At 41.6% G+C, this 23,927-nt stretch overlaps 1 protein-coding gene across 2 annotated transcripts in view; it reads right to left on the bottom strand.

Moving 5' to 3' along the window:
- Positions 1–2,953: 2,953 nt before the first annotated feature.
- LOC149464754 (V-set domain-containing T-cell activation inhibitor 1-like) overlaps positions 2,954–23,927 on the bottom strand; it is a 74,644-nt gene continuing 53,670 nt past the window's right edge. For both annotated transcript variants that reach the window (XM_089674197.1, XM_089674198.1), the window contains 4 exons: positions 22,598–22,680; positions 19,938–20,273; positions 17,078–17,203; positions 2,954–3,220 (listed from right to left, as the gene is read on the bottom strand). In XM_089674197.1, the coding sequence (XP_089530323.1) occupies positions 3,216–3,220; positions 17,078–17,203; positions 19,938–20,273; positions 22,598–22,680 (550 nt within the window). In that variant the 3' untranslated portion in view covers positions 2,954–3,215. The remainder of the gene's footprint in view (positions 3,221–17,077; positions 17,204–19,937; positions 20,274–22,597; positions 22,681–23,927) is intronic.

Raw genomic sequence — 23,927 nt, 5'->3', positions numbered from 1 at the left:
TACAGTTTAATGCTAGACATCATAAGATCACTCTATATACCTAAACACAGGGTGTGGTTGCACAGGTGCATCTCATCTACACCACTATAGCTTTACTCTCATATTTGGAAATACCTTTATTTAACAAAATGAAAACAAAAAAAAACAAATCATTTCTCATATGTTACAGCATATTATAATCAACATACTGTAATTCCAACTATACAAAAAAAGACCTAAATAATTAATTAACCATCACCATAAATCCAAACAAACTGATACAGAAAATCCAACACACACACACACACACACTCTTAGAATATCGTGCAAAAGTTAATTTATTTCAGTAATGCAACTTAAAAGGTGAAACTAATGTATGAGATAGACTCATTACATGCAAAGCAAGACAGTTCAAGCCGTGATTTGTCATAATTGTGATGATTATGGCTTACAGCTCATGAAAACCCCAAATCCACAATCTCAGAAAATTAGAATATTACATGCAATCAATAAAACAAGGATTGTACATAGAACAATATCGGACCTCTGAAAAGTATAAGCATGCATATGTACTCAGTACTTGGTTTGGGCCCCTTTTGCAGCAATTACTGCCTCAATGTGGCGTGGCATGGAAGCTATCAGCCTGTGGCACTGTTGAGGTGTTATGGAAGACCAGGATGCTTCAATAGCGGCCTTCAGCTCTTCTGCATTGTTCGGTCTCATGTCTCTCATCTTTCTCTTGGCAATGCCCCATCGATTCTCTATTGGGTTCAGGTCAGGTGAGTTTGCTGGCCAATCAAGCACAGTAATCCCACGGTCATTGAACCAGGTTTTGGTGCTTTTGGCAGTGTGGGCAGGTGCCAAGTCCTGTTGGAAAATGAAGTCAGCATCCCCATAAAGCTCGTCTGCGGAAGGAAGCATGAAGTGTTCCAAAATCTCCTGGTAGACGGCTGCGGTGACCCTGGACTTAATGAAGCACAATGGACCAACACCAGCAGATGACATGGCTCCCCAAATCAACACAGACTGTGGAAACTTCACACTGGACTTCAAGCATCTTGCAGTGTGTGCCTCTCCATTCTTCCTCCATACTCTGGGTCCTTGGTTCCCAAATGAGATGCAAAAGTTGCTCTCATCAGAAAAGAGGACTTTGGACCACTGAGCAACAGACCAGGTCTGTTTTTCTTTAGCCCAGGTAAGACGCTTCTGACGTTTGTTTTTCAGGAGCGGCTTGACAAGAGAAATACGACATTTGAAGCCCATGTCCAGGATCCGTCTGTGTGTGGTGGCTCTTGATGCACTGACTCCAGCCTCAGTCCACTCCTTGTGAAAGTCCCCAACACTTTTGAATGGCCTTTTCCTGACAATCCTATCCAGGTTGCGGTCATCCCTGCTGCTTGTGCACCTTTTTCTTCCACACTTTTCCCTTCCACATAACTTTCTATTAATGTGCTTTGATACAGCACTTTGGGAACATCCAACTTCTTTTGCAATTACCTTTTGAGGCTTTCCCTCCTTATGGAGGGTGTCAATGATGGTTTTCTGCACAACTGTCAGGTCAGCAGTCTTTCCCATGATTGTGATTCCTACTGAACCAGACTGAGAGACCATGTAAAGGCTCAGGAACCCTTTGCAGGTGTTATGGCTTAATTAGCTGATTAGAGTGGGACACTTTGAGCCTAGAATATTGCACATTTTCACAATATTCTAATTTTCTGAGATTGTGGATTTGGGGTTTTCATGAGCTGTAAGCCATAATCATCACAATTATGACAAATCACGGCTTGAACTATCTTGCTTTGCATGTAATGAGTCTATCTCATATATTAGTTTCACCTTTTAAGTTGCATTACTGAAATAAATGAACTTTTGCACAATATTCTAATTTTTCGCATTTCACCTGTATGTATATATATATATATATATATATATATTTATTGTGACAGAACGCCGCCTCAATTGGGTGATTCCGTCAGAGAACTGCTTCCTCACCGCTGGGACACAGGAACAAGGTATTATAGCTGGGCATTGTACCCAAGACTAGACGCCATTAGCTTAGATGCACAAACTGGACCTACTTTACTGAACAGGAACCCAATTTTTTTTATACTTTAGAAATAGGGGCAGTCCCCACATGAACAGTAAAACAAATATTACACTTTGGGATAAACATGCCACACTGATTAGATAAAAGCTTCATTATATTATCCTAAACAATGCAAATGGTAAACAGTATAGCCAACAGCTAACAGTGATCTAATTAACATTAAGCTAATCAACAGCCAGGCATTCGGACAATGATTAGTCAGGGAGCCACTCCAGACAGACTGGCAATAAGCCCACACCCTGAATACACAAAGTCTATTACACATGCTGTCTTTCTGGTGTTTGCTTTCACTCATATAGTCTGTCCATCATAAGACAAAACTCATACAATATTCCAACAGTCTGAAAAAGTGAAATTAATTTATCTTCATAGATTTCTTGAGGGAGATTATTGATAAATATTTCTGTCCCAAGTTGAGGAGCTTCTCCAACCCAGTCTGCATGAGGGCCACCATATTTCCTCTGACCATTCACCTGTACAAAATTAATATTACACTTTTCCATCCATTCCAGAAGTGAAGAGTTATCGTCTTTATGCAGAGAATTACGCCAAGCCTCGCTCTCAGTATTCATCATGTTGTTGTCCGTCATTAGAAAATGATCTGCTCTCTCCATGGGCCATAATCAGTGGGTAGAAGGCTAGCCCCTAATCCCTGTCCTGCTTGGGTCTCTCACACACACATATATATATATATATATATATATATATATATATATATATACACACATACACACACACACACACACACACACACATGCACATACACACACACACATACATACATATACAGTATATAGATCCAAGATTAGGTCTGGAAGTTCAGCACCAGGGTAATGCAACTGCTACAATCAGCCAAAAAGGAAGTAGTGAAATTTAAAAATAACTCTAATATAATGCCTTGGAGGTATAATCCTAATATCATACAGATAGATATATATGTACAATCTAAAAATTAATTATTATACAAAAGACATTGAAAAGCTAGATACATTCAACTCATAATGCATGATTAAAATCAAAAACCCATATCCAGTGAATTTTAATGAATCTGCACCCTAACAGAACTGTGTTACGTCAACGCATTTCACAGGAACCTCTTCATCAGAACTTAGACGCATACTTTGGATCTTCAATCTGCCATCATAAAGGTAAAAAAATAAAAATAAAGATTTAATGTACATGCACAACTATATATTTGTACATTCAAGAATGTTTTGTATCAAAATCAACAGCTTTACATGGTACTTTCTGGCCCTGCCTAGAACACATATGGGAACAAAAAAAAAAAAACAAACAAAAAAAAGTCAAATCATACACCTTCAGTTGCCCTTCACATAGGAAAGCCCAAACAATTATTGTCACATAAAACAAATGATTGTGTGACTGAAGGTGTATGGTTTGACTTTTTCTCTTTGTTGTTCCCCTATGTCTCTAAAGTGATAATCTGTAATAGTGATGAGCCAAACACCCCTTTGTTCGGTTCTCCGTTGAACATTCAAACCTAACAAAAGTATGACCACCAACTTCGAACATAATGCAAGTCTATGGGACTCGAACTTGTAAATTCAAAAGTGCCCATTTTGAGGGCTTATATGCAAGTTATTGGCCATATAAGGGGTATGGGGACTCGGGCACTGCCCTGAACGACATGAATCAGTGAAAACATTTTTCTACAAAAAGTACCATTTTTGAAAAGGGGAAGTCATTTTTCATTGCTTAAAGTATATAAAAAAAAATGTCTTTAAATATCATGCGGGGGGGGGTCCCTTTAAACTACATGCAAAGTTGCACATTTGTACAATGTATGGAACCTGCTGCAGCAGGAATGACAATAAAAAGAAAAAAAAAAAAACACACAAAAAATACAATGTTTGTCCCACCGAATCTATAGCAGACCCTTTAGGTCTGGTAGGAAGGTTAGAAGGGACCCCTATAGTAGGAAATTAAAAATAAAAGTGTGTGCAGTTCCCCCTAAAAGCCTTACCAGGCCCTTAAGGGGAACCCAACCTCCCAAAATTGGGGGAAAAAAGTGTGTGGGGTTCCCCCTAAAAACCACACCAGATCCTTTAGGCCTGTTAGGACTAAAAAATGGTTCCAGCATTGCAGTCCATAGTCAATCACGGTGTTCAGCCAGGACTTTTAAGGAGAATCCCACTCCCAAAAATGGGGGGGGGGGGGAAGCGTGGGTCCCCCCTGAATTCCTACCAGACCCTTGAACACAGTGATTGACGATGGATTACAATGCTGGAACCATTTTTTGGGGGGCTTTTTTTTTCAAATAAAGGACTCATCAAAAATCTGGTCGCTTTATTTTTTCACAATTTTAACCCTTTAATGAATGGGTAGGGGTACCCCTTGCTCATTCACAAGGGGGGGGCAGCATCAGGGTGCCACCTTATTTAAAGTGGTACCCCGATGCTGATAAGCCCCCCTGCCCACAGACCCCCACAACTGCAAGGGTTGTGGGGAAGAGGCTCTTGTCCCCATCGGCATGGAGACACCATCCCTATGCCGAGGGCACGTGGCCTAGTAGAGTACAGGGAGGGGGGGTGCTCGGTCGTCCTCCCCTTTCTTGGCCTGCCAGGCCTGTGCTCAGATCAAGGGTCTGGTAGGAATTCAGGGGGGACCCCACGCTTTTTTCCCCCCCCATTTTTTGCAGGTGGGGTTTCCCTTAAAAGTCCTACCAGGCCTTTTTTTTAAATGTATTTTGTTTATATTTTTTTTTTGTATTCTTCTTTTTTTTTTTTCGGGGAAAGTATTTTCTCGTCTTTCTTATATAGTGTGTGGTGGGGACTGTGCACTGTGAGAGTGCAGTGCATTGTGGGGTGTTTGGCGGGTGCACAGTTGGTGGTGCCTTCACACTGTAACCCTTTCAGAGTTATTCTTAACGACTGCAAGATTGGACCCTGGTCTAAAAATTTGAATTATATGCACCTGTGGAACAGGTGCGGAAAAATTGGGCCTTGAGTGTAGGTGGTGCCTGAACAATATAACCCCTCACAGTTACTCTTGCCAGGCGCAGGAATGGGCCCTGCTGTTAAAAAATTAAGAAACTGTAAACATTTTTTTATCACATGCACCGGTCAAACAGGTGCATAACAATTGGGCCTTGGGTGTTGGTGGTGCCTGAACACTGTAATCCCTCACGGTTACTCTTGCTGGGTGCAGAAATGGGCCCCACAGTTAAAGATTGTTAACAATCAGAGAAAAATTTTAAAAAGTTGAAATTAGATGTACCTGTCAAAGACGTGCTGAAAAATTAGGCCTTGGATGTTGGTAGTGCCATAAACCAACAACATTATTAAAAGCTAGAAAAATCAGGATTCAGGAATAGGATAGGCAGCATAGGCAGTCTTCAATGGATCCCAGTTCCCTAACAAATCTAATCAGTTACATCAGCATCAGGGGATTGATAGCTGCTGTTGACCGGCTGACATTTATCAAAATGAATCAGTCCTGGATCAACAGAGTCTGTGGACAGATGCATTCTTTTATCTGTCAACAAACCTCCAGCAGCACTGCATGTCCATTCAGAAAGCACACTGGATGCAGGACAGGCAAGTAGCTCGATGGTATATTGAGCAAATTCTGGCCAGTGATCCATCCTCAAGTCTGCTCTTGCCCCTAGATAATCCTGCACCATATGATGCAGACGCTGCCAATGGGTGCTTAAACCTAACAGCCCTGGGCACTGAGGGCTAAAGGATTGTTTAAAAGGCATCTGTCAGCTGACTGCCTTCTCTACCACTCTTCCTTTGAACAAATGAAGCCCCAAAAACACGTTTTCCAGGAAATGGTAACCTCCCAGTGTCTGGAAAGGTGTTACAAATTTTTCTTTAAGGCGTCCTCAAGATGTTTCATTCTCTGCTCCCTCTGTGAAAGCAGGATGAGCTCCGCAACTTTACCCTTGTAACATGGATCAAGAAAGGTTGCCAACCAGTACTGATCCCTCTCCTTGATACTACAAATCTTCGGGTCCTTTCGCAAGCTTTGCAGAATCACGGAGACCATGCAGTGTAAGTTTGAGGAGACATGAGATTCTGAGTCCTCTGGGTCACTGAGGATGACACTGTCAGGAACTACCTTCTCCCAGCCAAGTACTACTCCTGGCTGGGTTTCTAGGGACTAAAAACTATCCCTTGAAGACTACCGTATGTTATCCTCAACTTCTATGCTGCCACAGTCCTCCTCCTGTTTGTTCTGCGACCCCACAGGAATGGTATCTGCATAAAGGGAGCCTTGAGAGGAAAAGAAGTCCTCCTCTTCCTCCCGCTGTTCTGCCTCAACGTCCATGATTCTATGCAGCGTGTGCTTCAGCAAGAAGACTAGAGGGATAGTGTCACTGATGCATGCATTGTCATGGCTCACCATCCTTGTGGCTTCCTCAAATGGTGACAGGACAGTGCATGCATCCTTCTATCAGTATCCACTGGTGTGGCGAAAAGAAGCCAAGTTCTCCTGAACCTGTCCTTGTGCCATATTTACACAAGTACTCATTGATGGCCATCTGCTGCATGTCCGGCCCTGCAGCACTGTCAATGTTGAATTTCACTTAGTGTGCATGTCACAAATGAGTCGGTTGGTGGGCAGGTTAAATTCCTGTTGAATGTCAGCCAGTCAAACACTGGCCATGTATGACCACCAGAAATGGCCACATACTTTTCTGGCCTGCCTTAGAAGATCTTGTAAGCCTGGGTACCTCTTCAAGAAATGCTGCACCACCAAATTCAAGATGTATGCCAAGCATGGAACATGTGTGAAGCATCCCTATTGGAGGACGGAGAGAAGGTTGATGTCATGGTTGCATAAAACCATTCCTTGCTCAAGCTGCAGTGGCGTCAACCAACTCTGAGCCTGACCCTGCAGGGCTGACAGATTCTCTGGCCCGGTGTGTCTTCTGTCCCCTAGTAAGACCAGCTGAAGCACCACATGGCATCTTATAGCCTGACTGCTTGTGTAGCCCCTTGAACGCTTACGGAGCACTACTGGTTCAAAGGACAATAAAGCAGAAGAGGCCATAGAGGAAGAGAGGGGGTGGAGTAGACAGATGTGACAGAATCACCAAAAGCTTTTTGGAAGCGTCGTGGCGGACAAGCTCCAGCACTGAACCCTGTCCTGCATCATTCCCGGCTGCCAGCAGTGCGCTGTGAAGGATATGTAATGTCCCTGACCATGCCTGCTGGATTACGCCTCAGCATTAATGTGAACCTTGCTAATGACCGCCATGTCCAACAAGGTCAAAATGTTGCCTTCCACGTGATGGTACAGTGCTGGAATGACCTTACATGAAAATAAATGTATTTTCAGAGCCTGCTGCTGTGGTACAGCACATTCCGTAAATTCACCAAAGGGGGCAGAGTCCACCAGATGGAAAGGCAGCAGTTGTAATGCTAGCAAATTGGATTGGCCAAGCTAGCATTTAGATGCTGAGCATGTGGATGGGTGGGACAGTATTTTTTTTTTTTACAACTGATCAACAACTGGGATAGCGAAATTTGGTGAAATCAACAGGTGGTGTACTGCTAGCAGATTGGGTGCAAGGACCTGTGGTAACCATTGCTATAGCATCACTGCTCTCAGTGGAGGCTGTTGAGGAGACTTGAGGTTTTATGGTAGGGGTAGAGATCCCAGATGAGGACAAAGGAGAAGTCTGCACTTTTTTAGGATGCGGGTCTTTCAGGCTGCATGGCAGGTTGTTATATGCCTTGTCAAGCATGTGGTGCCTAAGTGACTGGTGTTTTGGCAATGCTTGATCCGCTTCAGACAGAGACTGAAAACAGCAATGCTGCAGTCTGCTGCACATGTGATGAAAAAATCCCAAACCATAGAACTTTTAGAAGTCAGCAACTGTGGAGCTCTGTTGTGTGATGTCATAGGGTGGACATCCTGTCTAGTTAGAGTTGTGCCTCTGCTTAATGTTCCTCCTCTGTTCTCTTCAGTCACCCAAGTACAGTCAGTGACTTCATCATCCCCTCCCTCCTTGTCACTGAAGCCAACTTGGCAGTGTGCTGCAGCTGGGGGAACATGACTGCCAATTTGTTTTCCTTCATTGGCACCCCTTCTCTCTAGGCTCACATCACTCCCTTCTTCAACTTGGGAATCATTCAAATTGCTGCACATCCTCCAGCAGCATGTAACTGACACTATGATTAAATAATTTCGGTAACTCCTCCGTGCATGATGGTGGGGTAGTGGAAGGCAAGCTAGTATGTGCCTAAGTGACAGAGGATGAGGATGGCTTAGTTATCCACTCCACCACCTTTTGTGCATGTTGTGGCTCAATAACACGGCCAGCACCAAAAAAAAAAAAAAAAAGCACAAGCTCTGTGGACACAGAGGCTGCTTTACACCCCTTAGCTGACCGTGAGTGTATTCCTCTCCTTCTTTGCTTTTCGGACATGATGGGGATTTTTATACCTTTTTATTTTTGAGTATGGGATGGGATGTTGGTGCTTGGGTGCACTATAAACCGTTTTATAAATACACACACACACACACACACACACACAAAATAAGGGCTACAGCAAATATTTTTTTTGCCACAGCAGTAAATAAATAAATGTAAACAAATTAATAAAGCCAAAAAAAAAATAAATGGTGATGCAGAAGGAAGAACAGAAAAACAGCAATTATGCCCTCAATATGTTTGCTGCTGCTGTTGAAAAAAGAAATTAATAAAAAGATTCAGGTGCAATGCTTTGACCAATCATAATGCACTGCTAAAGCGCAGCCCGCCAAATGCCTGTGATGGTCATGTGTTCAGCAAACACCTAATGTTCGAGTTGAACTTCTATTTCAATATTTTTATTAAAGAAGTTTTTGTTTTTGGAATACCACAGCCTCATGATACGCCCATGCAGGGGCAGAGCGGAACGAAAGCATACATAAACAGATACAAATCAGCAGGGTGTATTAGCCAAATAACGGAACATCCAATGACACCAAGGGGGACTGCAAAAAGCCGAACCAAACAGTAGCAGCAGCAGTCCATCATTTTACTGAAACAAAACAAAGAGGAAAAACCCCTACAGAGAAGTATCAGCTCAGAACAAATGGGAAATTAGCCCAAATTGATAAAAAGAAGAAAGTATAGGAGCATAGAAAGAAATAAGGAAGGGAGAAAAATTCAGGGAGAGAACAAGGAAGAAAGGAAGACTGGAAGAGTCACGGATCCAGGGTCAGCACAGGCAATGACTACAAGAGGTCATGACTAGTAGGAGGCAAGGACAACAGGGAATAATGTATCCAAGGCTCTCAAACCTTACGGAATCTAGGATGAGAATCTTGAAGAATGCTAGACATCTGTTCATTGATCATCATAGCATTCATCCAGGTCTTCACCCCCTGGAAGACAACTGGAGCGGTTCTCCAAGCTTGAGCTATAGCACGTTTGGCTGAAATGAATAGGTAGGATGCCAATTTCTGCTGAGACCTAGACAGACCCAGAATTGGACAATGCAGGAGGGCCACTCTTGCATCCTTACGGACTGTAATATGAAATAACGTTTGCAGAAAACCAAAAACCCTAGACCAGAAGCATATCAATCGTGGGCATGACCACTAGATATGCAGGCTGTCCCCATGTAGACCACAGTTCTGGAAACACCTATCTCCGCCAATTGGATTAAAGTGAGCAGTCCGAGCCGGGACCGAGTACTATTGCAGGAGAGCTTTGTAGGCTGCCTCAAGAGTGACGGTATTGAAGGAACATTTCGCCACCATCTTCCAGGCCTTATGCCACTCCTCTGCCGCAATCAAGAAAGCTAGATCTCGCTCCCATTGAGAGACATAAGACAGGGGTGGTGAGGAGGACCTACTGTTAAGAGAGGCATAAATTACAGAAATGAGACCAGGGGACCCTGAGGAATGTTGATAAACATGTTCAAAGGGTGTTTTGCGGTAAGGATATGTGGAGGTACGATGGAAGGACATAACTCAGTGGCGCAATTGCAAATAACGGTAATATTCCCGCAGCCGGACCCCCGTGTATCTCGAAGAGACTCCCATGATGGAAATGAATGAGCGTCCACCAAGAGAAAGAAGGGGGATGTTCTAAGCCTGGTGGAAATAGAGGATTATGCGTAATCGGCAAAAGGTAGAAAAAATTATATCAAATTACCTGAATATTTAACAGAATCCCAGGTTCGTAGACTGCAAAGCATGATGGGGCTCAGGTCCGGAGGGCGCAACTTAGACGGGAGCCAAAGCAATGTAGTTAAGGAAAGCGGAGCACAGTTGGGTAATTCCAAGAGTACCCATAACGGGATATCCGTTGTGGCATAATGCATGAAACATGTGGGACTCCCAAACCTCCCTGTAGTCTATGGGTATACAGAGTGGATCTAGACACTCTGGGATGCTTATGAGCTCAAATAAAACAAAGAATCCAGCTTTGCAATAGACCAAGAAAGAACGCAGGGACCTGAATAGGGAGAGTGTACAGGATCTTCAGCAAGATAGTCATCTTGACAGCATGTATCCGGCCAATCCATGATAAAGAAGGAAACTGCTAGGAATGAAGCAGGGAAGTCACAGATTGCAATAAGGGGTAATAATTAGCCGAAAATAAGGCAGAGTAGGAGGTAGTCAGTGTAACACCAAGATAAGCCAGGGAATGGGATGCTCAACATTAAGGAAATTGTGTCTGCAACCGTTCAACCAGGTCGGCAGAGAGCATAATATTCAACACCATGGTTTTAGACAAATTAATGCTAAGGCCAGATATAGCCGAAAATCGGTCCAGTATGACCTGGAGATTGGGGAAAGTGATGAGAGGATTAGTTAAAACCAATAGAGCAGCATCCGCATAAAAATTGGCCTTATACTGAATGCCAGCATAGGGGACACCGGAAATATCTGGGTGATTTCGAATGGCTGCAGCTAGAGGTTCGATAGCGAGAACAAAAAGAGCAGGTTATAGTGAGCATCAGTCTCATGCCCCTGAAAATGAGGAAAAAAAGCCTGCATATTTGACAGAGGCAGAGGGAGATGAATATAAAGCCGAGATCCATGCCAAGAATACATCACCAAACCCCCATCTAGACAGCGTATATGTCAAATACTCCCAAGAAAGCAAATCGAACGACTTATAAATGTCCAGGCATAATAGAAACCCGCAGAGGATAATTGAATTCTGCGGTGATGTAAAATATGAATGAGATGAATGACTTTACGTATGTCATCAGCAGCTTGTCGCCCCGTAACAAAACCAACCTGATCTCTGTGGATAAGTGAGAGTTGATACTTATTAATTCGGGTGCTCAGAACCTTTCCCAAAATCTTCAAGTCGACATTTAGCAGCAAGATCGGTCTGAAAGCTTGCGGTTCAAAGGCATCCCCAGACTTCTTAGGGATCATAGTAATATGTGCCTGAAGAGGTTCCAAAGAAAGCCGGGAACCCTTCTTCAAATAATTGAAAAAGGCTGCCAAGTGAGGAACCAGAACAGTGGCAAATGTTTTATAGTAGAGTCCAGAAAATCCATCTGGGCCTGCGGCCTTGGAGGCCTTCAAAGATTTGATTTCTTGGTAGAGTTCAGATTCGGAGATATCCACGTTCAGAACATCCGTTGCTGCATCGGATAAGGAGGGTAGGAGCAGCTCAGCGAAAAAACTATCAGCATGTTCCGCAACAAAGGTATTCAGTTTCTGGTAAAGGGAGGACAAAAAAATCTGCAAATCTGTGTGTAATCTACACAGGATCCGAGGTAAGGCCACTGCACATCACTCGGAGTTGAACAGGTTTATGCATGCAACCATTCAAATTAAGTTTCTTGGTCAACATTGACCCTGGTTTTTTGGCACATGTATAAAACCTATGTCCGGCCCATCGCAAAGCCTTCTCAGCCTGTGTAGTTGAAAGAAGATCAAATTCAGCAGCCACAGCATCTCAAGCTTTCTTATTGGCCACAGTCGGACGGGCTTTCCAGGTCGTGTCTACTGTTGCCAATTGAGAGGTCCATTCCAGCATCCTCTTCTCTCTGGCATATTTCCTGGATGAAGCAATTTGAATCAGGTGACCCCTAATGGTGGCTTTGTGAGCATCCCAAAGGGAGACAGCTGAGGATACAGAACCCACATTGATCGTAAAATAGGATTGAACTGGCCAAGAACTCATCTGTGGATAAGATAAACTATCTGGGAGTTCTGTGTTGTATAGAATATTTAACAGAGGAGAGCACGCAGAGAACAACTTCTGGGATTTCACGCAAGCTGAACACATTTTAAGGGTTAATTTCATAGAATTGAGCATAGGAGGTAGAATGGGTAAGGAAAATGCATAAGTAGATGGGCATAATAACGAACAGGCATGTACCAGGTATATATACCGTAGCTTATTTCTATCTCTGACCTCCGGTTATGAGGAATCTGAGTAAATCAGGACAGCATTTGTCTTAAATCAGTGGCCAGATAGTATTTGATAACATCTGGGACCCCCAAACTCCCTCTGTTTTTTGGGAATTAAAACCATATTTGCTATTCTGGGCCTCCTAGCATGCCAAATAAATCTAAGAAATGCTCGCTGCAAGGTAGAGCAGCTTTGGTAAAATCGACATCTTCAGCACATTCACCCTGCCCAGAAAAGAAATATTATAAGTGTCCCACTGGTTTAAGAGGGCATACATTTCTCGCAACAAGGGAGGAAAGTTAGCTTCATTTAAATGGGCATAAGTTGAGGTTATATGAGCACCAAGATATTTAATAGAAGAGGTACACCAATGATATGGGTCATTTTTTAGTAGAAGAGGTCTTGGGATGGGACATTAAGAGATATAGCTTTGATCTTTGAAGCGTTTATTTTATAGCCTGACAGATCACTAAATGCTTGTAAAAGTTTGTGTAGGACGGGTAGAGACAGGTGAGGCTTGGTAATCGTCAATAATACATCATTCGCAAATAGTAAAAGCTTATACTCCTTCCGTCTCACAGTCACTCCTGTTATATCTGGGTGTGCCCTAATCGCTACAGCCAAAGGCTCAAGACATAACACAAATAGGAGCGGGGACAAAGGGCACTCCTGTCTAGTACCGTTAAACATGGGGAAAGTGTCTGACATGGCATAAGGAAGGTTGACTTGTGCAGTGGTTCGCAAATATAACGCTGTCACCGCTTTAAAAAAGGGTCCCTGTACCCCCACATGTCATAATAATTCAAACATATAGGGCCATCCCAGCCTGTCAAAGGCCTTCTGAGCATCTAAACTCAACAGCAAGGCCAGGGCTCATGAAACATTGAGTATGTCAACTAAATTGACTGTGCGTCTAGTATTGTCACCTGTTTGCCTTGCTAGAATGAACAACCTGGTTGTTGTGTATGATTTTGGGCAGCAACGATTTGCTAGAATTTTCGTAAAATTTTTATAATCCGTATTCAATAAGGCTATGGGCCTACAATTGTCTGGGGCTGCTGAGTTCTTACCAGGCTTGGGAATGACTGTGATACGGGAATGTTGGAGGTGCAGATGAGGCTCCTCCCCCCTCAGCAGGGTAGAGTATAAATCCAATAGGGTGGGGCTTAAGTCTGCAATAAACTGCTTATAGTAAGCATAAGAAAACCCATCAAGACCTGGCGCTTTCTGCGTCAGCAAATCCTTAACAACTGCACATAATTCCTCCATGGTGATGGGGGCTTTCAAGACAAGTATGTTTTCTTGTTTAAGTTTAGGAAGGTGGAGAGCAGAAATGAAAGCATCAAAGTAGTCTTTTTTAAATAGTGGGTGTTGGTCTGGCAATAAACAGTTATAAAGCTTATGATAAAAGTCACCAAAAACTTAGGCTATCTATTGAGGACAAAACGTGGGAGTGCCATCCGTATGAAACAAAAATTCAGGGGCCATATTAATCGAATGCGCCTTCAATGTATTGACTAACAATCTATGTGGTTTATTAGCATAATGATAAAACCTCTGCTTCATCACAATAATTCCTTCGCTGCAGAACTAGTCTCAAGTACCTTAAGTTGATCCTTAAGTTGTATAACTAACCGAAGTTTAGAGGTAGTGGGCGACGCTACAAGCTTTTTTTCTGCCTGAGACAATGGTTGCATAAGATCGGTTCTCTGATGGAGTGAAGATTTCTTAGGATGGGAGCTTTCCATTATAAAACAACCTCTAATAAATGCTTTGAGCTTCCCACAAAGTTGAGGGCTTAGGCACCGATCCAGTATTGAGTTAAAAAAACTTACGCAAAGCTGTTGAAATAGAAGTGGCGACGTCCGCCTGACGCAATAGAGTGTCATTCAAATGCCAATGGCACGTGCGTGAGTTTGATTGAATGATAAGTAAATAAAAAAAGAATGGTCAGACCAAAAGCTAGTGACAATAGCGGAGTCAACCGTCTGTTTAAGCAATGGGGATGATAGTAAAAAGTAATCTAGTCTGGTATAGATATGATGAACCGGGGAAAAGTACGAAAACTGCCTGGTATTTGGATGTTGTACTCTCCAAATATCAAACAGCTTATGTCCTCTAATCCATTGACGAAAGGAACTGGATTGTTTCAAAACATGTTTTGAAGGACGATTGAACCAGAAAGCACCTCCTGTCTCTTGTAGGAGCTACAGATAAATTGAAATCTCCCCCAATAATCGTGAAAGAATGTGAAGATGACAACAGGGGGAAACAGAGTCTCTAAAAAACCCTAACTGATTGGCATTAGAGGCATAGACATTTATAACTGTAATATAGGTGCTGCTGTATTGACATTGCAGAAATATAAATCTGCCTTGGGCATTAAGTATAGATGACAACACTCGAATAAGGCAGAATTTCCTGATAGGAATAGCAACACCAGCTTTACCTGTGATATCCATAGAAGAGTATGTCATAGGATAATATTTGAGAGCAAAATTAAATGAGCTTCCTTTTTTAAAGTGGGTTTCTTGAACAAGCACAATATCAGCCTTAGAATGGCGAAACTCCCTAGGGGCCATCCACCTTTTCCTCATCGAATTCAAACCTTTAACATTACAGGAATATACTCGTAAAGATATGTTGTAGTAATTTGCACATCAAGTAGACATATGCAGGGCAATATAACAAATAGACTATGCTGTACTAACAAAGTGTAACAAGTAAAACACTGACTTAAAAGGTGCATACTCAGTGTATTGTAGAGAAACCATCAAATACAAGATAATTAAATCTAAAAAGAAAGATCTGCGCATGCAGAAATAAACCAAAATATGGAGGAGGCCTGAGTAACTGGAGTAAATCAGGCATCTACAGCAGTAGCTGTAGATTTCTACGGATGACATAAGGAGAATGAGTTCCGGGCAGTAGCTTCCTGCCTCACTTCCAAAATAAAAAATAATCAGCAAGAATGAACCTGAAAAGATCCCAATAGGATGCCTGGTATATCCTAGCAAGGATATAAAAAGGAAAAGAAAGAACGGGTAAATCATGTCTATAGACATTAGATATCACCAGCTGCTTTGTGAGTGATGTCATCAAGTCGCAGAGGATATCCGTGGAGCAGGAGACCTCTGAGGAATCGGTAGGCGTGTTCTGTTCCTTGATTTTGCTGTAGTCCACATCTTGCTAGGAGTGTTGGTCACTCTAGGCTTAGATAAAGGCAACATTAAGGGCCTCATCAGGGAGGGGAGGCAGGCGAAGATTACGCAGAAACGCCTCTCCCTCCTGAAGATCCCTGATAACATGTTGAGTTCCATCTTTAGTTATGGTCAACTTGAAAAGGGAATCCCCATCTGTATATAGTGCTGTATTTTTTGAGGTGGAGGGTAATCGGCCAAAGCAAATGCTTCTTAGATAATGTGATGGGAGATACATCGCTATAGATTTGAATTTTTTCCCCTCTGAAATCTACCGATGCAGTATTATGTGTAAAATTCAACAGGGACTCCTTACTATCATAGCAATGGAACTGGACAATGATGTCTCGTGGTCTCTCCACCAATGGAGATTTTGGGGCGAGAGAACGATGAGCTCTATCCATTCTCCAGTCTATTTCCAAAACTGCTGGAGCTAAAGTGGTGAATAAGCCACGTAAATAATCTTGCAGATTGGCATCCCCTATAAATTCAGGGACGCCAAGTATACGGAGATTTTGTTTTCTCTCCCTGTTCTCCAAATCTTCTTGCAGGGATTGCAGTTGAGACATCTGTTGCTTCAAAGTATGGTGGTCTTCCTCTAGAACATGCACATACTGCACCAGGTCATCAAATTTGGCTTCTAGATGATCTGTTCTTTCTTCCACCAGCGCCATCTCCCCCTAAGCTCTTGCGCTATTTTCCCCACTGCCACAGAAATTGTATGAGATAAGTTCTGCAGAAGATCAAGTAACCTATCATCCAGAATGTCTGCAGTAAGATAGGGGACAGGGGTAGAGGGAGATAAAGCAGTGCGGTGTGTTACCTGTCAGATCATCTGGCTCTGCCGCTGGGTTAGTGTAATCACTTGAGGCCAGGGATGCGGTGCGGGATATAAATGTATCCATATGTGTAGGCCGCTGATGTTTGGCGGGCGACAGAGGGTATTTTTGGTGCCTGATTTTACCCATTGGGATCTGCAGATGACACTGAGTCTGGTACTTGTGTTCCTCTGCTGCAAATAGCTATCGTTTGCTCCGGGGGGAGCAGGAAAAGAGAATGGTGAAGCGGAGCGGTGTTAATGTGTGATCGCCATCTTCAGCCTCCGCGCATGCGCCCCTCTAAAATTGATTTTAGTGTATTCTTTCCTGAAAATATGCAATTGATAAATAGCTGCTCAAATATTATGTGACATAAAAAAATTGTAATACCGTCTTTTTGGGGTGTTTACAGCAATTTTTAAAAAATTTAACTGCAGATATGCTTTAAAATTTAGCAAACTTTCCTGATTAAAAAAAAATTGGTTTGTTTATCATGCTCATTCTACTTATATGCACCACATTTTTTATTGCAGTATTACATATACCCTTTGAAAATGTCTCCTACAATTGATATCTGGAAATGCTGTTCATCGCTAACGTTTTATAATATGCTGTACTGTATATGTACCTGTTTTTCCTCTGCTTCTCTTTCTTCGCCTTAGAAAAATGCATGATGCAGCTATGATGCTGAAAATTAGCACAGGCAGTGAAGTAGTGAATATTGAACTTTTGTTTGTATATGCATATGATTTTTCTGAAATACAGAAGGGAATGAGAACTCATTTTGAAAAGTTCCCTACAAACACATAACATTTCTAGTCATTTTCCTGAACTGCAAATGAAAACACCATATCAAATTACTGTTTGCTGTAACTAGAGATGAACAAATATGAAAACATCTGCTGTGTTCCAGAAATCTGATTCTAGGAAAGGGTTCTGGCAATGGTAATTTTATAAAACATGAAAAAACATCACATGGGCTTGCATCCCTATAGTAAGAAGGCCAGCCAGAATATTAACCCACTGCATACATTCATACTAGGAGAGGCCACCTAGAAAGAGGCTTAATGTTTATTGAGAACAAAATTAAGTAAAATTAGGCCAAGTGGCCAACAATCCTCCAATCACCTTATTTTAATGGTGATTGGACGATTGTTGGCCACTTGGCCTAATTTTACTTAATTTTGTTTTCAATAACGTTTTTGGTTTGGTTACACGGCAGTTGGTTCTACTTTAAGCCTCTTTCTAGGTGGCCTCTCTTGGTCTGCAACGTTTATTTTTCCAACATGACCCCGGCTTCGGAGGACCCCACAGCTTAAATTTATGGTGAGCAGGTGACCTACCCCAGCACATTGAGATCTCCCTTTTATGGGTGAGGTATATCCTTCTGTTAGCCTTTTTTATAAATTTACAGTTACATTTATACTAGCCCATATGTCCAGAAGTATCAGGTTGGTGCCTCAAGAGCTCATAAAGCAGTAAAGGCTCTCGTGCAAAAAGAAAATGCCAGCCTGTGTTTATCCTTGCGATGTTCTTCTTTTGCTCCATGAGCTTTAGCTCTTATTACAATTGATTACTTAGGTCAACAGAAAAAATGATTAATCTGACCTTGGAAAAAATACAGTCTTAAAGTCCACAAGACCCATGTAACACACAGAAAAATACATGCCCATTCACCACTTCTGCTGTCTTTCACAGCTGTTCAAATGAACCTGAACTCAAAAAGTAATGATTCAATATGTTACAAGTAAGAATGAGGCTTGGGTTTCGCTGTTACCATGGGTTCGAGGCTAATCTTGCAAGTTAGAAATTTGTGATCCCGACAATACTATGTGCAGACTTGCCCAGGGGAACGTTTAAACCATAATGTACTGTATGGTCTTTGAACCATGATCGGCATGCTTAGAAGGCCAAGATTGGAACTTTTAGTTAAGTCAGCCCCCTCTTTATAAGGAGTTGGGGGGAACAGGGCACCCACAGTGTCAGCGATTTGAAAGCTTTTGTAGGGGAAGCTAGCAAACTGCACATGAAGAGTTTAGGGATCAGTTAGGTAACTGTACTGTCATCCAGCTTGCTAGATTTTTGGGCAATCAACAGCTGTGATGCCTTTTTTTGTACTTAATATTAGGAGATTATTTGTCTTAATTTTTTTTTTGTTCATTTGAGGTCAGCAGTCACTGGATGATGTCTCATCCATAGCAAACTTTTATTTTTGCTACACAATTTTCCTTATTTTTTGTTTTAGGGTGGTATTTGGGGGTATATTGATATTGTTTTGTTGATAGGGCCTTTATTTTAACATCTGGGGTGATCAAAAGGTTAACTGTGTGTATTTCACATTGTGTGTGTGTGTGTGTGTGTTTTACTGTGTAAGCACACTGCTTTGTATTTTTCTGCTATGCAGAGCAATACAAACCTGCATGCTGGTGCTGACAGGGGAGAGATCTGTATTGTTTACATACTGACCTCTCCTCTATCAGTGTTTCGCTGGGTCCCGGCAGGGAATCTCTGGCTGGGACCCAATGATCAACAGCTGTAGCCACCAACGGCGGCGCAGGTAGGATCAATGTTTTGGTAACCATTGCAGAAATGCTGCAGTCATAGGGTATATATGCTTATAGACTTCTGACTTTCCTGATTTGTAACCTCTGTGTGGCCACTGTGGCATCTGCTTTACCCTCATAAATTTGCCTTTGCTGGCTTTACCACTTGCCCTCCAGAGGATTTACCCCCCTTCCTGACCAGGCCATTTTTTGCAAAACAGTGCTGTGTTATTTTAAGTGACAATTGCCATATCATGCAACGCTGCACCCGAATTAAATTTATTGTCCTTTTTTTCCTCACAAATAGAGCTTTTTGGTGGTATTTGATCGCCTCTGCATTTTTTATTTTTGAGAAAATAATTTTTTATTTTTTTCTATGAAACATGACCCGTAAAAAAATTTTAAAAATCAAATTTCATCATAAATTTAGGCCAAAATTCATTCTGCTACATTTGCTAAAAAAAAAAAATCTCAATACGTGTAAATTAATTGGTTTATGTGAAAGTTATAGCTAGCTAATAAAAAGCACTGACTGTACTAATGACACTGGGCAGGAAGGGGTTAAAATCTGGGGCGATCAAAGGGTTAACGGTGTGCTGTTTCACTGTGTGCTTTACACTGTAAGCACACTGCTTTGTATGGCTCTGCTATGCAGAGCCATACAAAACAGTGTGCAGGAGCTGACAGGGGAGAGATCCGTATTGTTTACAGATAGGTCTCTCCCCCATCCAAGATACAAGGTGATCGCTGGCGGTGAATTACCAGCCAGGACCCAGTGATCGACAGCTGAGGCCACGAATGGCAGCTCCCTACCCGGAAATGCAGTTACATATGTATATGTGATTTTGCGCACCCCTGCCGCCCTGTAGCAGTATTTCCGCTATAGGGCGGCGGGACAGCGGTTAAACAAATAAGGTATTGTTTAGTTGTTTTAGTTTAACTTACCTTTAACAATGAGCTTTATATTTATAGATTTTTCCTCGGTAATCCAAACAAAACATTCATATATCCCAGTGTCTGATACTTGTATATTTTTTAATAACAGTGATACATTTCCTTTAGAAAACTCCTCATGAAAAAGCTTTGTGCGTTCAGTAAATCTTTCATCCTGAATTTGACTTTGAAATACCCCTTCAAGGACATAATGAACAGGAATGTTTTCACTTTTAAATTTCCAGAAAACAGTAATTGTTGAGTGAGGATATCTCTCATTAGCAGGGAAGAAGCAGGGCAGGATCACATCTTCATCTACAAATCCGGAGATTACTGTGCTGACATCAGCTGAAAGACAAAGTTTTCAGTTCGTTAGAGCAAGATTTATTGAAAGAAAGTACTTTATATTTTAGAATGTGCTGCACATTGGACATATTATATCATTTATCAGGGCCAAGAATATTCTACAAAGAGCTGTTAATCATAATAACCTATACGCAATAATCTTTACCTGTTTTGACTATTTAGCAGCAAGGTGAAATCTGATTGGTAGACAGACTATTTATGATTCGCTGTTATTTGTGCTGCTCAGTTTAATCACAGGAAAATGCACATGCATGCACAAGAATAGGCTGCACATTCAGTAATGTGAAATTCCACTTAGCTTAGTAAAAATGAGGTGAACACCCTAGTAATAGTTTATACCAATACAAAATGCAGGGCAATATTGATTGGACCCCGAGCAAACATTTTCTTGGGCCCCCCCCACACACTTTTGATGTCCACCTGCTCTGAGACATACAATAAATAGCAGCTAGACTCAAAATCAGTTTATTTAGCAGAACAGGCAGCAAATGAAATTGGTTGCTGGAGGTTACAGCATATCATTACAGGTCACTGAATGGTTGGTAGAGGTTACACCACACATCACGGCTCACTGATTAGTTGCTAAAGGTTACAGCACATGATTTCTGCATGCTGATTGGTTGCTAGAGGTTACTGCACATCATTACTACTCACCCATTGGTTGCTGCTAGAGGTTATTGCACATCAGTACTGCTCACCGATTTGTTGCTAGAGGTTACTGCACATCATTATTGCTCACTGATTGAATGCTAGAGATTACAACAGATCACTACTGTTCACTGATTGGTTTCTAGATATTACTGCACATCGTTACCATTCACTGGTTGCTAGAGGTTAATGCACATTAATACTGCTCACCGATTGGTTTCTATTAGCTACTGTGCATTATTACCACTTACTGATTGATTGCTAGAGGTTACAGCACCTCATTACTGCTCACTGATTGGTTGCTTAACCACTTCAAGTCTGGACACTGTCCAGGCCAATTTTCAGCTTTCAGTGCTATCACACTTTGAATGACAATTGTGCAGTCATGCAACACTGTACCCATATGAATTTTTAGCATGTTTTTGAGACATATAAAACTTTATTTTGGTGGTATGTATTCACCACTGGGATTTTTATTTATTTTTTGCTATATAAATGAAAAAGTCCAAACATTTTGAAAAAAAGTGTTTTTCTTATATAATTTTGCAAATAAATAATCTTTCTTCATAAATCTTGGCCAAAATTTATTCAGTTATCTTTTTAGTAAAAAAAAAATAACCCAAATTAGTTTATAACCAAAACATTTTTATGTAAATGTAATGAGAAGATATACACTGACCACCAATATAACTGAAACATTTAGCCTATGTTCACATTTTTTGTGTGTTGGAAACGCATGCAAAATCGCTTTCCTAACACCACAGATACATGCTGCCCTTTAGCAGATACACAGCAGTGCCATTAGCTGTTAATGACACTCTCACGCATCTACTGACCTGTGTTTCCACAGCCACTATAATTCATGGTGCTGTGGCTCGGCATGATTTTGAAAACAGGTCAGAGACTTTATATACGCATTTCTAGAGCATAGAGCAGCCCATTGAAATGAATGGGCTGCCCTACATCTTTATACACCCCGTCGTCAGTATACCTTTACATCCTAAATTTCCCTGCTAACCTCTGCACTAAAAACCTCCCCTATCCTCTTCACTCTAACCTCCCCCCACCTTAACTCCACATGCTTCCTCTGCTTTGTACCCACCTTGCTTACCTCTGTACATCCCCTCTTTGCTCACCTGTACACCCCAAACTGTAATTACTTTGCTTACCTTTGCAGAACAAGCTGATGGTATTTACATATGAATTCCCCGCTATTTACATATCAATATTGTTGGCCCACTTCTATTTCCATATGAATGCCGGTTATTTATATGTGAATGCTGACACAGTCTGCATGTGAATTATGGCAATATGGTAGAGCTGGGCAGTGTTAGTGACAGAATTCCACACTGAAATATTGGGTCACAGCAAAGGATGAAGAATGAAGGGACAAAGGAATGTAAACTGGGACAGTTGGCAAGTATAGGACAGCTGCTTTGGGCCCCACAACAATGACTGGGCCCAGGGCAGCTGCCCCTTCCTAAAGGCGGCCCTGACAAACTATTGGAATTTTCAAATAAAATAAAAAGTTAGGTAGAGTATACTCATCGCTGTTGTGTATGATATACAGTATTTAAATCTATTGTGTTATTTACTATCAGCAGAACAGCATCAAATTGTTGTACATCCAAATATTTTATTTGTATATGTTTTATTACCTGAAGGCAAGGACGAAGTTAAAACAAATATATTTGAAAGAAGATACATCAAGGCAACCATATCAATACTTCTCTGTAGAGACCTACATTTAAAAAAGATGTTATAAAACTATCAGTGCAAATTTTGTAAAAAAAACATTTTCTGTTAAAAGTTAAAACTAAAGAAAACAATGTAGTATAATTGTAAAGGAATGCATTGTCACTGGGCAGCACAGTGGCTAAATGGTTAGAACTTCTATAGGATAATTAAGCGAGCGCTCTGTACATATAGCAGCTAGAACACTAAAAGGAAATCACAATAACCTCAGAAATGGCAATAAATATATAAAGTGCAACGCTAAAAAGCAATAAATAAGATAAAATAAACGTTCGTTCAAAAAAGTTTGTCCAGTTGGCTGAATCTCGTATATAACACAAATAGTAATCTCCACAACAGCAGATAACTCACAAGGTTGTGACAGGAAAAATGGTAGAAATGCGCACTCACCGACTGCGCATAGGAAATGCGCATATAAATATCCACCAACTGGAGTATAAACAGCAGGCAGATGGTGAGTTCCCCTCAGGAGAAATGGTCGTCAGACTTATGTGAAGTCATAATCTGTTAGGCCCAGAGGTCTCCTTTAAGGATATGTGGGTTTTCAGCCTAGGTACAGGGCTCCCTCCTCTGGATACTGGATGTTATTCAGGATTGCTCTGTGGGTTTAATAGCTCCTCCAGATAGGAGCCAAAGAGAGGGAGTGCCAATAGTGTAGTAAATTCTTGATATTTATTGAATAAATGTAGTAAAAAAGTTGTAAAGTAGGGTGCAGGTAGAATATAAGTGCCAATTTGTGATAAGAGCAGAGTACTGCAGCACTGACCCTAAAGTAAGATGGCCGCCGGACCTCCTCGTGGTCACGGCAGCGATGACGTCACACGCTGTCAGCTCCTCCTGAGGCCTTTTGTGCTAAAGCACATCAGAGGGGAGGCCTGGCAGTATTGGGGTTGTTGGTTCGAATCCCAACCATGGCACCACCTGCCTGGAGTTTGCATGTTCTCCCTTTGCCTGCGTCAATTTCCTCCCACACTCCAAAGACATGCTGGTAGGCTAATTAGGTCCTGTCTAAATTGGCCCTAGTATGTATATGTATGAATGTAAGGTAGGGACTTTAGATTGTAAGCTCCTTGAGGGTTAGGAACTGATGTGCATAAAGTTGACGGTACTATATAAGGTACCTGTAATAAATAAAAAAAATATATTATACCAATTTGGTCTGGCCTTCTGCTCCACCAATTTTCAATGTATGGTTCTTTCCAATGGCCCCAATGTCACCTCACTGCATAGGGG

This window comes from Staurois parvus, unplaced genomic scaffold, assembly GCF_062004578.1.
Source record: "Staurois parvus isolate SC_StPar_1 unplaced genomic scaffold, SC_StPar_1.0 ptg000147l, whole genome shotgun sequence".
Taxonomy (NCBI): Eukaryota; Metazoa; Chordata; class Amphibia; order Anura; family Ranidae; genus Staurois; species Staurois parvus.
The sequence above is the reverse complement of the archived record's forward strand: the minus strand, read 5'-3'. Positions and strand labels throughout refer to the sequence as shown.